General features: G+C 33.5%; 3 protein-coding genes across 3 annotated transcripts; 1 reads left to right on the top strand and 2 right to left on the bottom strand.

The window, feature by feature from the left end:
- Nucleotides 1–337: 337 nt before the first annotated feature.
- HELRODRAFT_177649 (hypothetical protein) lies at nt 338–3530 on the bottom strand (the record flags this gene model as incomplete). The annotated part of the gene is made up of 8 exons (XM_009025796.1): nt 338–398; nt 523–699; nt 821–925; nt 1077–1150; nt 1575–1739; nt 2535–2605; nt 2776–2832; nt 3266–3530. The coding sequence occupies 8 exons, from the start codon at nt 3528–3530 to the stop codon at nt 338–340; spliced, it is 975 nt and encodes a 324-aa protein (XP_009024044.1).
- A 4214-nt stretch (nt 3531–7744) lies between these two features.
- On the bottom strand, nt 7745–9340 carry HELRODRAFT_177648 (hypothetical protein; the record flags this gene model as incomplete). Its single annotated transcript, XM_009025795.1, has 3 exons — nt 7745–8001; nt 8070–8321; nt 9118–9340. 3 exons carry the CDS (start codon nt 9338–9340, stop codon nt 7745–7747), a joined length of 732 nt encoding a protein of 243 aa, XP_009024043.1.
- A 2373-nt stretch (nt 9341–11713) lies between these two features.
- On the top strand, nt 11714–16077 carry HELRODRAFT_177647 (hypothetical protein; the record flags this gene model as incomplete). The annotated part of the gene is made up of 8 exons (XM_009025794.1): nt 11714–11803; nt 11865–12058; nt 12164–12289; nt 12358–12655; nt 12755–13380; nt 13903–14073; nt 15336–15408; nt 15904–16077. The coding sequence occupies 8 exons, from the start codon at nt 11714–11716 to the stop codon at nt 16075–16077; spliced, it is 1752 nt and encodes a 583-aa protein (XP_009024042.1).
- Between the last annotated feature and the right edge of the window lie 859 nt (nt 16078–16936).

Genomic DNA, 16936 nt, shown 5'->3' with positions numbered 1-16936 from the left:
TAAGAATTGTTTCCCAATTTTTGTTGAAAAATTTCCAGAATATTTCTTTATTATTTAGCTTTGAGCCAACTTTACTCAAGATTTGGTAACAATAATATTTGTTCAACGTTGTTTCATTTAACGACAAATTCATCAATCTGGTTGATTGCAAAAAATTATTCTGATAAATATTAAAACAATTTTTTTTAGATTATTTTTTTGGTAATATAAATTAGAAAAAGTGAATAAAACTAAATATGCAACTGGCAATGTTTAAAACCCGACCGGATTGCTTGGCCGGCGCTTGATCCAGATGTATATAAAATATGCACTATTCACATTTCTGGCTTTTTTTTAGCTATTTCGCTACGTGGATTGCATTCCAGTTTGCGGTTTTGTCAAATGGTTTTATATTTTTGCTGTTTTTAATTATCATGTCAGACAAATATTTTTTTCTGCTATTTAATTACCTCTGTTACTAGCAATACTAATTAACGATTATTAGTTTCTCCTTCCCCTAAATGTCATCCAACAAAGACTTACTTCAAAATTTTAGTCAAGTTTTGACTGTTGGAAAGATCATTTATTGCATTAACTTTCTGAAAGCCCGTTGTGTCATTAGCCGAGACTATGCTCATAAAATAGTTCCATTCATATTCGCCTCCATATTTCACTGCGTTGCCGTGTAGGAGTCGCGTTGCGTCAAAAGATAGGCTTAATCTAAAAAATAAAAATTAAAAATTGTTTAAAACATGATCAAAGTTGAATAAGAGTTGGTGGTTTTATGACGTCTTGAATGCTAAACTAACTTTGTTATCTCGACTCAAAAAAACTGGCTTACTTCAATGATCTATTGTTGGCTTGCTTTGACAACTCCTTTATCCAGTCAATGAACTCATGCATACTCAAATTGCACGCCAGATCTGTCATTAATATCCTTAACGATCTATAAAGAAACATCATTCAAATTTGAAAATCCTTTTTTCTAACAGTGATTTTTTGGAAACAAATTGAAATGTTTACAGCTTTTTAAAAAAGTGTTGTTTACAGATGGCAGAAAAAGTACAAATAGAGAAAATCTATCTTTTGGTACCAACATTGTTTCAGAATCTCCCTCTAATGTGATACCAAGTTTGGTCAAAAGAGGTGTTATCAATGTTTTAATCGCACCCTGAAATGTCCAAATTGTATAACTACATGTAAAAATGTACATCCGCTATTACAGTTTAATGATGTTTTTTAATGCTAATTTTTTCTTTGATTAATAAAAAAATATTATTTAAATTTTTCTATTGGCTGGTTATAAATAATTAATAAGACACATTTATGCGGAGTTATTCATTATAATAGGTCAATTAATAGATTTTCAATTAGGTGGTTTAGAAGTTTATGCTACCATTAAATGCGGTAGAAAATATATTGATGGCTGATTGGTGTCTAATTAACAAATTTTTACTTGAACACCAGCAGATTTAGTTTTGTTTCCTGTAGAAACTATCTTTCAATGTTTTAATTTTAATTGATTCACGCTTACAATATTCAGGTCCGTAATTATTGAATAACCATTTTTATTTAACAAAGTATTCGTTGCAAACCTTGAATGAAGTCTTATTTGAATTGGTGGACATTTGGTCTATGAGCCAATAATTCTCCAAAAAGATGTTCCAAGGTTCTTTTTTTTCTTCCTTAGCCAAATAGGACGCAAGACTGAGAGCCTCTGCCAGAGTAACTTTCTTTGTTCTGAAGCGTTCGAATTTGTTCTGATTATAGTCACATTCGTATAATAGTATAAAAAATTACAAATGTTTTTCAATGTGGATGCCCTTAATTGCATTTAAACTCATTTTTGTTTAAATGTTCTAAAACTCGACAAAATTTTCTTAATTATTAAAGATTGTTCTAATTTTGATAAAGTAAAAAATGCTGTAACGTTTTGAAAATAAACCATAGATAGAAACTAAAGCGGATATTGCTACGATTATGAATTACATGAAACTTTTTTCAAATGATAATATTAATAATTAGCGCCATTTCATTCAAACACCGACTGTGCTCGCAGATGTGAATTTCAATCATTCCATCAATAAGCATGTGCATTGTATATGCATTATGCATCCCATAGAGTAGCATTTACTGTACGTATGAATCAGAATGAGAGTATAAAAATTAGCAATGTTCTTTATGTAAAAAAATTGTTTAAGATATGAGCTTTTAAAATTAAATTAATAAGATTAATTAAATTAATTCATATTAGCGCTACTTGAACAATTCAAACACGTCAGTCATCAAGTTGATTCTATCTTTTACAGAAAAAACCTGTAATAGAATATGAAATATTTAATTGTTTATTTGTTTACAACAGCATTATTAATGATTTGTTGCAAAACATTTGGAATATAATTATTTATTTGTGCAAAAATGTGAAATTAGATTTGATATTTTATTCCGTGTGAAATCCATCTGGAAAGTTTGACGCCATTGGCCTCAACTGTCTTCCAAGAAATTTAATTCATAGATTTATAAAAAAAATTTTGTAATGACAATACATAACGCACAGTATGGTCGTTTTTGAGCTGATGTATGATTTCTGACCAGCCATTTTCATCGTAGTTCACTCTGTTAAAACCTGAATTTTTTTATGTTGGCATGTAGTTTTTTTTCTGTCTTTTCTGCCTTTATTTTATGACTCTAATGAGCTCGCGGTCCTATTGCTCAGTAAACAACACTTGCACCATTTTAAATAAAGTTCCAAAATTTACTATCAACAATCGAAATTGCAACTAAATCTTATCTCACCGTTCATTTCAAAATTCACTTTGATCCAACCAACATCTTCTGGCAGTTCAAATTGCACTGAATAGTGGATAGATTAATTTATAATGCAATTTGTTAACAATTTTAAAATGAAATTCATAACGTCATTCATTAGCATTTAAAATCAGCATTGAAATGTCAGACTTTCTAAATTTCCACATAAACTTAGTAACTAATATTAATCTGATCCAATAGTAACTAGTCTTTTTATTCTTTTATGAACTCCTAACAAATTGAGAAAATAATATAATTTGTAATAACTTGGTAAGATCATTAACCGCAAATAAAATTTATGAGAGAACAATAAGTTATTGATAAAATTTCAAAGTTAAATCGTCAGATAATTTCATGTCTGAATTAATGGAGTGACGAAATTTTTATTGGCGTGAAAGTTTCCACGAAATCACACTAGTACATCAAGAAGGAAGTATGTGCTGACTCCAAGTCATCATCATTGAAAGCAAGGTCTCACCTTTTTTCAACTCGTCATTGCAATCATTAACGGATTGAAGCACCTCTAAATCTGGTCTGATGAGGGTGTTATCAAAAAATCCGTTCATTGGAACAACAGGTTTCACCCGCACTAATTCTGATGTTGAAATACTGACATCCATTGGTCTTTCAACTCTGGTTACTTCTATATCCAGGTTTTTATCCAATACATTCAGAGTATTGGAATCTTTGTTAGTTTGTCTAGATATATTTTCTACCACTTTCAAATTTGCAGACAATCCCATTCTTAGTAAAAGTAGTCGAAAGTTCTTCAAATCATCTGTTTCAATTGGATCGTCAAATATTTTTGAGCCATTCCTTTCTTTGCCAACAATGTTGTTGAAGTCATCGTAGGTGCCCGTTGATATTTATATATACCATCCAGTTTTAAATCATTAATTGATTTATCGGAAGCTGGAGATTGCAAGGATTGAAAATCTCCACCTTGTGGTGTTTCAACGTGAATTTTTTTCAATATCGAGTCTGTTCATTTGTAAGATTTTGTTGGTATGTTTCAAGGTCTATATTAACGGCAGACGTTTTGGTGTTAAAGTACTGTTTAAAGTTTATTTAAAATTTTTCCTGAAGTATAAACAATTTTATATCCAAAAATCAAGATTTTCTATTTCGCTTATATACTCTGTAATCCAATCTATACCTTCGTTAAGTCAGAGTCGTGGAGGAGACAATATTTTGATTCTGATTATAAGAGCAATAATCAGATAAAACAATGAAGAAATGTGTCGAAAGCTTACCAAAAGTGTATCTGTGTTCATCAAAGTTGTTCACTGGTGTTAGGTTTCTTAATTGGCTGGTCATCTTCTTTGGTCTCCTTTTCTTCATCGATAGCATCATATTCTTCTTTGTCACTATTTACGATGCTAGTTTTTATTACTTCTTTGTTTTCGTTGTTGGTTAAGTGAGGTTGTCATTTTTTGTTGTATATTTATTTTTGGTTTATTGATGTCAATTAAGACTGCTTCTGCAATTTTAAGATGCGTGTAGTTGCTGTTCTGGTATATTACTTTGGTGTTGCTGTCGAGGATTTCACGGTTAATTGTGATTGAGTGTGTTGAGTCCAAATGAGATTTGATAGCACCACTCTGTTTATGCATCGTAAGCCTTCTAGTCAGTGAGATAGTAGTAATCCCGATATATGAGTCATGTTGACCAACATCAAAGATGAACCATCGACCTCCACAAAACCCGATCTTTAACATTTAATTTTAGTTGAAAAGAGGTGATATTCAACAAGTGACACAAGGACTTTCCGAATGTAATTTGTCGTTAACCGATTTCCTTTTACTGATAACCACGCTAATGGTACAAATCCCATATTGTTACTCTTGTTGAAATGTTCACGCATCTTAAAAATTCATTCTTGTTGTCTGGTAAAATAATTCTGTCAAGTCGTGAATGTGGCCTTATACAAATAGCCTACAAATGAGAATCGTAATTAAATGCAATTGAGAGTTGTCAGAAATTAAGAATAATTAACTGAATGCTAACGAGAATCATTGGAAGTCAGTAAGTATGGTTCTCGCGTTAACCATAGAATGTTAAATAATTGAAAATGAAAAACTTATATTGTTAAAAAATGTTCAATGATGATAAAATAATAAATAATTAAATAATTAAACTTTACCAAAACTAAATAAATATTGAAGGCTACGCACCATGTGGATTTGATGAGTAATATTTGCAAAAAGTGATACGATTTTTAGTGTTTATTTTTTTTAGGGAATTTTTTGCTAGAAACCTTTCAAAAATGTACCTTACTTTTTAAAACAAAATGCAAAACAACATTGTAAACATTGTTTCAACGTAAACGAAAAAGTAAAAAAACTAACGAAGAATCTTTTTTATTTGTGAAAAATGAAAATATTCTGAATAACTCCGATTTAATAAGTTGATTCAATAATTTTTGAATTTCAATTATAATATTAAGAAGCGCTCAGTTCCAATGCGTTGACGAGGAGTTAAAAATCCATTTTAATATCATCAAGGTTACGCTGTACAATCTATAAAATTCTCGTTGTTTATATAACGAAAAGTGAGAATAATAACAACAAAAAATGGACTGTGCACCCTGAACTAATGAAAGTTGTAGGATTTTAACCAAACTATTTATCGATGCACGATATATATCATTACAGGATATATATCTATACAAGTATCTACTAAAATAGATTGATATGTAAGATTGGCATTATTTAAAAAGAAATTGTAAACAATTTTAAAAGAAAACAGTCAAACAAGTTTTGTGGCAATGCACCCATTCGATTTAAAATATAGAGCGGTTGCTGCATTGGCTTGCTTTAATTACGTTGTCCTTTGGATCACTGCAGCTGCCCAAGACGATAATACGTTGATAAACAAGACTCGCTGGAATAATTTGAGACTCCCTAGAACTTTGGTGACTCAACTTTACGAACAGTCATCCATCCCGACTTGAAAAAGTTAGATTTCCGTGGTTGGTCCTGCGTGGAGGTGTTGGTGAACGACAGCACTGATTACATCGTCATGCAGTTAAACAACTCATCCTCGGCTATATCGAAGTGCGCTTCAAAGATCGAAATGGTTAGTGGACATTTTTTATTACAGAGAGAGTGCAAATATATTTATTGTTATTCAAACATGTTTTTGTCATATTATTCATGTTGGCAGTACATGCACATAGTGGGAAAGTTTAAATCTAAAATAATATAATAAAAAATTTATTATAATAAAAATAGGTAAATGTTATGTATGTATATATTATATTTATAAATTTATATATATCAATCATTGGTTGCTATCCCTGAAATCCTTGGCGCATGTCACAGTGGTGATTGTCTTCCTGTGTGTTTCACAGACAAAACGTTTACATTCTCCACAGACTGTGTTAACTTTTTTGTCTTTGTTTCTGGGACAGTACAAACATCTTCCCCTTTTGATCTGCTGCTGCCTTGATGCTGATGGCATATTTTTGGTTGTAGTGTTGCGTGCTACAACTACTCCTGCAGCTTCAATTGCTTTGACAACTGAAAGGTGGAAACCATTTAGATTGGTTGCCCTACGTAGAATGTTGGGTTTGGTCAGTTCTTTGCCTAATTCTAACAAAAATTGATATCTAATATTCTTCATATGTCTATTCCAGTCATTGCTTTTCGACATCCAAATTATGAAGGCATTCAGGGCACCAATATCGAGCATATTCATGAAAAGTCTTAGAGGCCATCTTGAGGTTCGTCTAGCACAAGAATATTCTCTAATCAATTTATCTGCATTATCCACTCCACCCTTGGTATTATTGTATTCCAGTATCATGTTGGGCTTCCTGTGACTTTCAGAGGATACTGAATTATCTAGAAATTGAGTTGAAAGTAAACGGACTGTTTTGTTTTTCTTTGGAACATAGCTGACTACTGCTACCCCGTTAGAAAATATAAATTTTGATGAAAGTATGTCTCGTCCTCTTGCATTTTCTATAACTGCAGGAATATCAGTTTTTTTAGCTCTCAATGTTCCTGTCATGGTGATGCTTTTTTGCAACAAAAATTCTGCAGTCTTCACGGATGTAAAAATATTGTCTGTAGTGACACCTCTTTCAGATCCAAACAGTGGTTCCACCAAGTCACATACTACGCGGTGTCCTAAATTTTTCTCTGGTGCATTTCCTGGAAGCTTTCCAGTGTAGACTTGTAAGTTGTACAAATATGAAGTCTTCACATCTGCGGCCACCCATATTTTTATTCCATATTTTGCTGGTTTTGATTTCATGTACTGCCTCATCGGACATTTGCCTTGAAATGCTACAAGCTGCTCGTCTATTGTGATGTTTTCAAATGGCGTAAAAAGCGTTTGGCAATTTATTACAAACCAATCCCAAACTTCACGAATAGCTGCAAGTTTATCAGTTGTTCTCCTTTGAGCACGTGTTAATTTGTCGTCAAACCTGATAAATTGAAGGATAAGTGCAAATCTGTTTCGTGCCATGGCAGCAGTAAAAACAGCACGACGAATATTTTCATCTGTCGTCCACATTTCAGAAATATTTTCCTTTCTATTTTCATAAGGCAGCAAAATGCTTATGCTATTTAAAACATTTCGATTTGGTTTGGAGATTTTAATTTGAAATTAAACATTTAAAACTAGAGTTGCGCAACGCAATATTTGTTATTTATGTTTACGTAATAAAAAGTTATGCAAAAATGTTAATTAGCTACGTTGGTTTTTTATTTATTAGAAAAACATTTTCAATCAAAGCATTTTCAATGTTTAAACTGCTACAAGTTTTTAAAATAGAAAAAAGCAATAGTAAGCCAAATCACAAATTTGTAATAAAAATAGTTCCATCGTTTTAAGCAGTTGCACTAATTGACCTAACAATTAGTCGTAAAGTTTACGATGATGGTTTACTATTCTACAATTGTATTTCGTTTGTAAACATCAAATAGTTTTCAAATTTGAAATCCTTTCAAAAACTTCCAATGTGAGCGTATGTAGCATTCCAGAATGTCCAACCCGGTTCGGTAACCAAATTCCCAATAAGAAATCCATTCCTGTGCTGGTTCAGCTGGCATATTCTTAGCAGGTAGTTGAAATTGAACGAGTCACAGTTGTACGCTCCAACTTTCATGCACTGGCCTACACATAAGGAAGGTCTGTCGGCTTCAAACTCCATGAAAATGTAATTCAGCAATTGTTGATTGTTCTTAGAAGTCCACATTTTTTCTAAAATGTTCAGTTTTTTAATTTATTTTTAAATTTATCATCAACTGAATATTTCCAAGGTTGATCACCTGTAGCCAGCAGTGCTTCATAAGCTTCCAACTCGCAAACGGAAAAATATCCATCGCTGGCACCAGCGGCTTGGTGAGCGATGATGTAACGGTAGGCAGGCAGGTTGGCGTTGCATTGGAGGATGACCCTGGAAGCAACTGGAACATCTCCAGGGTAGGTTGCACACAGAGGGTACTGTCCTCTGATTGGTGGTTCAACTGCAGCGCTTGATGACGTCAGACCGATGATGAAGTTAGACAGACGTAACCTAACTAAGAAAAATGTTAATGTTTATATAATAGCGGCGCATTGAAAACAAATTTGGATATTTTGTAATAATATAGCTCTGATCAAAATACTCCCTAATTTTGTTATGTTTGATTATGTTTGTTGAGTCTTATCAATGGTTATAATTATAGTCATAATTATTAATAATAAAAGCTTTCATTCAAATCATTAAATTGAAATTTTTATGGATTTGATGTTTTAGATCGATCAGTTGCAACATATTTTTCGAAATGACAACTGTTACCGCAAATAGTCTATTAATTTATTTTTAACGTAACTCACAATGACAAAAAAATGGTTATTTTTAACTTAAGTGTTTGAAATTTTGTTCACTTGCCAAAATGACACTGCATGTCAAAACAGGGGCTCCGAAAGCCGCATATGGTCAAAGATTGTGCAACTTCGTTCTACAATTTTTTAGCTTTTTTTTTCTTTGAATAAAAATTATTAATTTGTTTAAAATTATTTTAGAAACTCAAATAAAAATTATCAAAGAAATTGATTTTTTAATATTGAAACTTCATAAAATAATTGGTCTCGTGACCTCACTTATTGTCAATTAAAAAAAGTTTTCACGACATTTTTTTTAACAGCACAATTGTCGTTTAACTTTTTAGTTTGTCCTCCAAAAACTTTTTGAGAAAGTTACTTTATGTAAGTTTATAAAACTAAAAAACTTTTTAAATATTTGATTTTTTCAATGGTTATGAAAAAATCAAAATAAATAATAATTTAGAAAACATAAATTTATCGAGACAAAACTAATAAAGCCCAACCAACCATATTCCGATATAGTATCCCTGCTAAGAAGAGCAACGTAATCAACCTGGTACTCTCTCTCCATGTCAACTTGAATCCAATTCGGATCGGTCAGAGATTGGTTTGTGTGCGCGCAATGACCATGGCGGGGAGTGGGATCTCTTACGCCATCGACCATCAGACCTGCGCTCATGTCAAATTCTCTCAATGTTAAAGTGTTTTGCTTCTTGTATGTTGAATTCATAGTTGCGTTTTTGTACAGCAGAAGATTTTTTCGCTGTGCCTTTGCTGGGAATTTCAAGTGTTATTTCACAGTAAACGATTTTATATTTTTAATAGTTTGTTATTTTGAAAATAAAATAAAAGAAACGAAATAACAAAAAGGTCACAAGTTTTAGTTAAACCTGTGCATCGTTTGCAAACATTTTGAAAAAATTTGGTCTTAATTGTCTCATTCAAGAATTGATAAAATATTATTTGACTGCCTAATGCTAAAAGGTTTTTTTTATAGAGCATTATGTGAATGTTGCAGAAAATTTTACATTATTAAGTTTGTAATATTTTAAAATTTTAGTTTAAATGTCGGCAACTGCACTACTTTAAATCAACTTTGCATTTTATAACGATGAACAAAGAATGAAGCAAAATTAAATAATTATTTTGTTTCATGTTTCGATTCAACTCTTTTATTAATAAAACGTTTCAACGAATTCCATCCCAAACAATTAAAGCCTAAAAAGTGCTTATCATTACTTAATAATTATGAAAATGGATTGAACTATTACCAATGACACAACCTTCAGAATATGTGCCCTCCACGACGACCTCGCACACCACCATCACATCTGGGCACGTGGCGTTCTGGTCGATAATAACTTTATGGATGAAAATGTTTTTTGCATTTGAACAAGAAAAAGATACATTCGTTTCATTCAGTTGACTTGTCAGGTTGTAACATGGGATGATCATCGACTTCTGAGTAGCCACTCCAACGTTCAAATCGGCTTATTTACAAATTGAGCTCAATTAAAAAATATTTTTTTAATATTTTTTGAAATAATAATTGCAAGAGTTTCAAATTTTACAAAGTATCTCACTTGTTACTGGTTTTCCATATACATGAACAAAATCAGCTCGATACAACCAAATCAAATCAACGATGATTTTCTGGTAACCAGACAAAAGTGATTTGAAGCAGAAAGGAGAGCTGAACAACCCATCAACCACCAACGATCCATTGAATGGAAATTTTGATGAACTTTCAAAAACTATTTTGCCTAGCGCCACATTTTCTTGACATTTCGCTAAAAAACTAACGCGGCTAATCAAGATAATGGTTGACAACAGTAAACAATTCATTGATAAAAGTTGAAATAATATTCAAATGAGATAATTCGAATTCAGAGAAATTTGTAAGAGTATTTAAAATAATATATTAAAACACGTTGAGACTTGTGAAAGAGGATTTGTTTTGCACCAAAACACGGAGGCAAAACTAATTTCAAAGCACAAAAAACTACATAAGCATGCCCGTGCTCGGTCTTCAAATTTGTCATTAAAATTTAAATCTAGGTGCAAATTAAATTCAGTATATTATTTCCTATGTAGAATGTGCTATAATGTACGTGTCAGTACATGCATGCAATTAAAATCGCATGGTTGTTGCTGTTAATTATAACGACAAAACGCTTTCATGCAGAATGTAAATATCAGTGCAACATGACGTTGGTATGACGTTGGTAGAAAATGTTTGCTGTTGAAGAAGAAATATTTTGACCACACATTGGAAGAGGGCTCGCCACATCATGGCGTCGTTCTTGCAAGGAGGCCTGAGAGATTGATGATCGATTTTGACTGCATCCCATGAAGTATTGATAAGAATTAAATTGGATTGAAAGGGAAAAAGGATACCGACAGAACAGTTCATATACAGTGGCAGATATAGGAAAAAATACTGAATAATATAGTAATAAAGTTAACGGTAAATTGTCATTAGCCAATAGAAGTCATAAAAAAATAATTCTGGAAATCATTTCACATCAATACTGGAATAAACAAAATCACTGGAATTACAAGAATTAGTTAAAAATAGGTCACCAATTTTACAATGCAACACCGAAAATTTTTGAATCCGCTATTTCTTATATATAATTGAATGTTTATGATTAATTACACTGGTCAACACCCAAAAAATTTCCTAAGGTCTTTCGGCTGATTTATGGAAATTTTGATGTCCTGAATCCAAATATCACATTGGTTTTTCTAGATCAGGTCAACTTTCTAAGCTATGGCCATATCTTCATTTTCACTTTTTTGTGTACAGTCCCAGGTATTTTCGCTGTATGTGATGCTTTGTTCTTAATCACTTCATCACTATGAGGAATTTGCAATTTTTAATTAATTGGTATTTTTATGTTTCCCCTATGCGCACACACACACACACACGTTCAATGCATTAAATCACGTAACTACAGTCACGTGATCAGACAATCGCAGACCTGCCCGGACGAGGCTGTGTATAACTATGGATAGTTACGTCAGCATTTTCCAAATCTGAGCCATATAGCAGATTGCATTAGTATAGGTATCAGTTGCAAACGAATCGCAAGCGAACGACATGGCTTCCAAGAGAAGATCTTGTAAAAATAAACCCGACGTATTTTGCTATATCTGCGGTGAATACACACTTGTTCATAACAGGAATCAAGTCACATGTTTCATAAAGCGTGCTTACCATGCTTATTTTGGTTATTAAACTTGGTGACCAGGATAAAGATTGGGCGCCACACATGGTATGCAAGGCTTGCACCGTGTATCTGCGTCAGTGGACCAAGGGCAAGAAGACGTGTCTGAAGTTTGGAATTCCCATGGTTTGGCGGGAGCAGAGAAACCATGACACTGACTGCTACTTCTGTAGCATCGATCTAACTGGGATAAACAGAAAGAACCGAAGCAGCCTCGAGTATCCTGATTTGTAATCCGCACGTCGTCCTGTAGCTCATTGTGATGATATTCCAGTACCTGTGTTTCACAAACTTCAAGACATCAGTGATGACGAATCCTCCAGTGATGAAGATCAGGAAACAGAAGAAGAATGGCCAGTTGTTGACGATGAAACTCCACAGCTTTTTTCCCAACAGGAGCTAAATGATCTAGTTCGCGACCTCAGCTTGTCAAAGGCCTCTGCTGAACTGTTGGCATCCAGATTGAAAAAAAAAACCTCCTCTCTGGCTGTGCTCGCATCACCCTGTACCGCAACAGGCATCAAGAGTACCTCCAATTTTTCTCGGAGGTGCAGGACTTGGTGTACTGCACAGATATTGCACAGCTTCTGCACCACCTGGGAGTGCCGCAGTACAAGCCCGAAGACTGGAGACTGTTCATTGACAGCAGCAAGCGGTCACTGAAATGTGTTCTACTGCACAACGGCAACCAGTTTGCCTCTGTGCCCCTTGCTCACTCTACTAAACTGAAGGAGAAGTATGAAGCGGTGAAGTATATGCTGGAGATGATTCGTTATGATCAGCATAAGTGGGTTATTTGTGTCGACCTGAAGATGGTGAATTTTTTGTTGGGGCAACAATCAGGGTTCACCAAATACCCATGTTTTCTGTGCATGTGGGACAGTAGGGACACTGCTCACCATTAAACGAAAAAGGACTGGCCTGTGCAAGAGGAACTAGTGCCTTGCAGAGCAAGTAACGTTATCATCAGCCCTCTGGTGGACAGAGACAGGATACTCTTCCCACCACTGCACATCAAGCTTGGCTTGATCAAGCAGTTCACAAAAGCTCTAGACAAGGAAGGTGGCTGCTTCAATTACATGTGCCAGACATTTCCGGGAGTAACCATAGTGAAGTTAAAAGCTGGTATCTTTGACGGTCCTCAAATCCGTCGGCTCATCAGAGATCCAGAGTTTGAAAAGTCAATGAACAAAGTGGAACAGGAAGCATGGAATGCTTTTGTTCTCGTTGTGAAAAACTTCCTTGGCAACAACAAGGCCAGAAACTATGCTGAACTTGTCAACAATATGGTGACTGCTTTCAAAAAACTCGGATGCAACATGAGCATCAAACTGCATTATCTATTTTCACATATGGATCGTTTTCCTGAGAATCTTGGATCAATGAGCGACGAGCAGGGAGAGAAATTCCACCAGGAGATGAAGGAGATGGAGACCAGGTATCAGGGACGTTGGAATGCCGTCATGATGGCTGATTACTGCTGGACTCTAAAGAGTGACATCCCTGATGCTGAGCATTCCAGGGTATCCAATAAACGGAAGTTCCAGCCCTAAATTCTTAACAATGACGAACATTAATGACCCTTACTTAAGGTACTGTGTTTCAGAACGCTTTTTTCTCTTTGAAACCAATTCCGAATGAGAAATGTTCATAGAAATAAACCGATTATGGCACAAAAATTTTACTGATTTATTCACAAATAAAATAAAATAAACATTTAACTTAGCAGAAAAACTGGACCTGACCTAGAGAAACGGATGTCATTTTCGGACTCAGCGGTGCCAAATTATCATAAATCAGTTGTAAAAAATTAGGAAATTTCCTCAAAAATTTTTTTTGTTGCTCAGTGGTTTTCTTGCCGATTTATAAATTTTATAAAGATTAGAAAATAAAATAATGATACAATTTTCAAAGAAATTTTATTAAAATAAAATTGTATAAAGTCCGTCATTTGGAAATAGATTATTAATTTATGCACGCTAACTTAACTTTACCCACACTCACAAACATACACACACACACATACATACACACACACACACACATTCACACAACTCAACAGACTAGCTCCGAACCAAGACAAATTAGTGTACAACTTCGCAGTGAGATATGGAGGAAAGAAAGAGTGTGACCACGTGATGAAAAAATTCAAGTCCCCATTTATTCCACCAATATTAAGAGAAGACATGTTGAAAGCTTTGGCACACAGCTTAAATTGTACACGAGTTCACAGGTAAGTTAGAAGCTTTTGATTTTTATTAATTTATTTATTTAAAGCATTGCCAACAAATAAAAATTCATATAAATGGTTTCCGCCATAACAAAAACGAAAAACGTGGCCAATCTTATTTAAAGTTTCATGCCTTGCTTTTAAATGGTGCATCTTGTCTAACATTCTCGAGATAGAGAAAATATTTGTGTTTTTGTTTGTTCAATTGTTGACAGCCTTCTAGTTCTTTGAATCAAGTCCCCAATGTTTAGAGTTGTATAAATTTTGCTTTCATTTCATAGACCCTTTTTATTTATATAAACACTTTACACAATACTATCTCGTTTTTTATCTTTTTCAAATCATACAAAAACTATAATTAAAAATGACGAACAGATTGCTGGGATGGTCTTTGAATAAATCTTTCGCCTCGAATAAATCTTCGTTCTTTTAGACATCTCAAAGTTTATCTCTGATCAGCCATCACTACATAAAACGTTATGGCTTTTAGTCAGAAAAAAGTGGCTTCGAATAACCAGAAAGTAATTCTTTTTTATTTTCAATAATTAATCAAAAAATATTAGTTACATTTTTTTCGAATTTGTTTATGAATACGCTTTATTTTATCGTTTCTTATTATTGTTATTATAAGAAAATTTTTATATAAAGCATATGAAAGAAGACACGTTCAGCTCTTAATAAATTGTTTTTCAATAAAAAATTAAGAGCAGACATAAGCTTGTAATTGTGTCCAAATGTTTAGAGAAAAAAAGTAACTGATTGTTTAATATTTTTGGTCACTACACTACTTTAACCAAACTTGGTTGAATATTTTTTTATGTTTTGTTGACTTACACAAAAATAAATAAATATACTTATTGAAAAGAGGTATACAAACAAAATAGTGATATTTGTATTGAATAATTTCCTCTCGTCCAATTACTTTGTCCATCAAATAATAATAAAAATGCCTTATTCATATAACGCCATGACAATCGACTGAGACGAATTATTATTATTACAACAAACACACAGTGAATAAATTTACGTGAAACAACGCATGACTTACTTTTGCATGTGAAAGTCGTGGATATCTTCATAATCGCACCATGACACTGCATTCATAATGTCATGGACCTATTACAGCATCGTGCGGTCAAATTATGGCTCAAATCAAAGGCATTAGTACGAACTGTATATTCTATCGAACAAAATCAATTTTAGTATATTTGGGGTTTTAACTTTTCTGGTTGGTATGGTAATTAATTTGGTAAATAAATTGTTAGGTTTGCAGGGAATGCCAGGAGGTTCCTAGTTGCAGTTGCACCGATCTTCACAACGGAAGTAAAACATCATGAAGTTAGCAGTACCACTAACGCCAGTCAAATAGAAATTGATTGCGTATTTCTTCGATGTGTGAGCATAATTTCAAAAAAACTCTTTAAAAGTCTGTACAGTGTACATACAACAAAAACTGGCACGTACATCAGCATACACTCGTTTACCGACATCACTCATCATTAACATTTTCCGAATCTATCCAAATAAAAAAATTCATTGTCAATGCTGTTAGCCTCATCTCATGTCCTCTTGTTCGTCTGATGGCTCTCAATATTTTCGGCAAGCTTCGTTGGTCCTTTTCATTCAACATGTTAAACATCGTTATTAAATCACTTCTTATTCGTCTGTATTTCAGTGTTGGCAGTTGTTAAAATCTTAATCGATCCTCATATTTCATTCCCTCACAGTCCTTGATCCTCTTTGTTGCTCTTTTCTGAACCTTTTCGATTGTTTCTGTTTCACGTATTGAAAAAAAATTATTTTTATTTAATTTTATTTAACATCGCTTTGTAGATTTTCGCTATTCTACAATATTCCAATTCGGCGCCACGCGGTCCTGAACCGCGTCTGCATACGAATATCCACCCGAGCCTTCACTTTGGCGGAGTCTTTCCTGGTCGGGAGCCGCCACTCTACAATAGACACTCTCAGGGTCTGAAAACACGGACCGGGCCTAAGTTTGACTAGAGACGCCGGCCTCGGCAACTGTCAGCAAGTCTTCTTCAACATACATTATTTTTAAGTAAAATAATTAAGCCGAGCTAAAATTCAAGTGTTTACTTTTAAAAAACAAAATAGTAAAAATCAGACCTCTGTCTTTATATAAAAAGTAACAATTAACATACGATAAGTTAAAATTAACTATCTGTTAATACAATATACTACAACTATCACGCAAACTATCCGAGATATAAGCGACTATAATCAGCAGCTAAAAATAACACCAGAGCAAAACCAAGAAGAACACTAATATATCAACTCGCTGCCTTTTAGGTTTTGACTGCTCTATTTACATAACGCTTTCTATACTATAGAACATTCTATACTCCCTTCTATACTCTCTTCTATACTCTCTTCTATACTCTTTTCAATACTCCCTATCCTTTATACAGAACAGCACATAGCAAGCATCGCATATAATATCGCATATATAGCTTAGCAAATAACAAATGTATACATACATAGAATAGTTAATTTAAATATATAAATATATACAGGCGGCACAATTCAAAGAAGCAATTATTATCATCGCAATCGTCACAATTTAATTTCGCAGCTTTATTGTTTGTGGTGTCCGTATTTGGTGAAAATATTAAACAATTGAACTCACACAAATTGGCTTTTTACTCATTGGATTTAAAGTTTTACATCCATTTACATGGAATATTGTGAGCGGATGAAAACAAGTAACACTGTTTCCTAGAACTTACTCAAAGTTTTTTTAAAAAGTTAGAAGATTCTCTTGATTGTTTACGTCGTAACTGATGGCTATTAACAACAGAACAGTGTGATTATTTAGGAAATGATTGGCATTGCAGTTAGTAGA

Source organism: Helobdella robusta (assembly GCF_000326865.2).
Source record: "Helobdella robusta unplaced genomic scaffold HELROscaffold_43, whole genome shotgun sequence".
Classification (NCBI taxonomy): Eukaryota; Metazoa; Annelida; class Clitellata; order Rhynchobdellida; family Glossiphoniidae; genus Helobdella; species Helobdella robusta.
The sequence above is the reverse complement of the archived record's forward strand: the minus strand, read 5'-3'. Positions and strand labels throughout refer to the sequence as shown.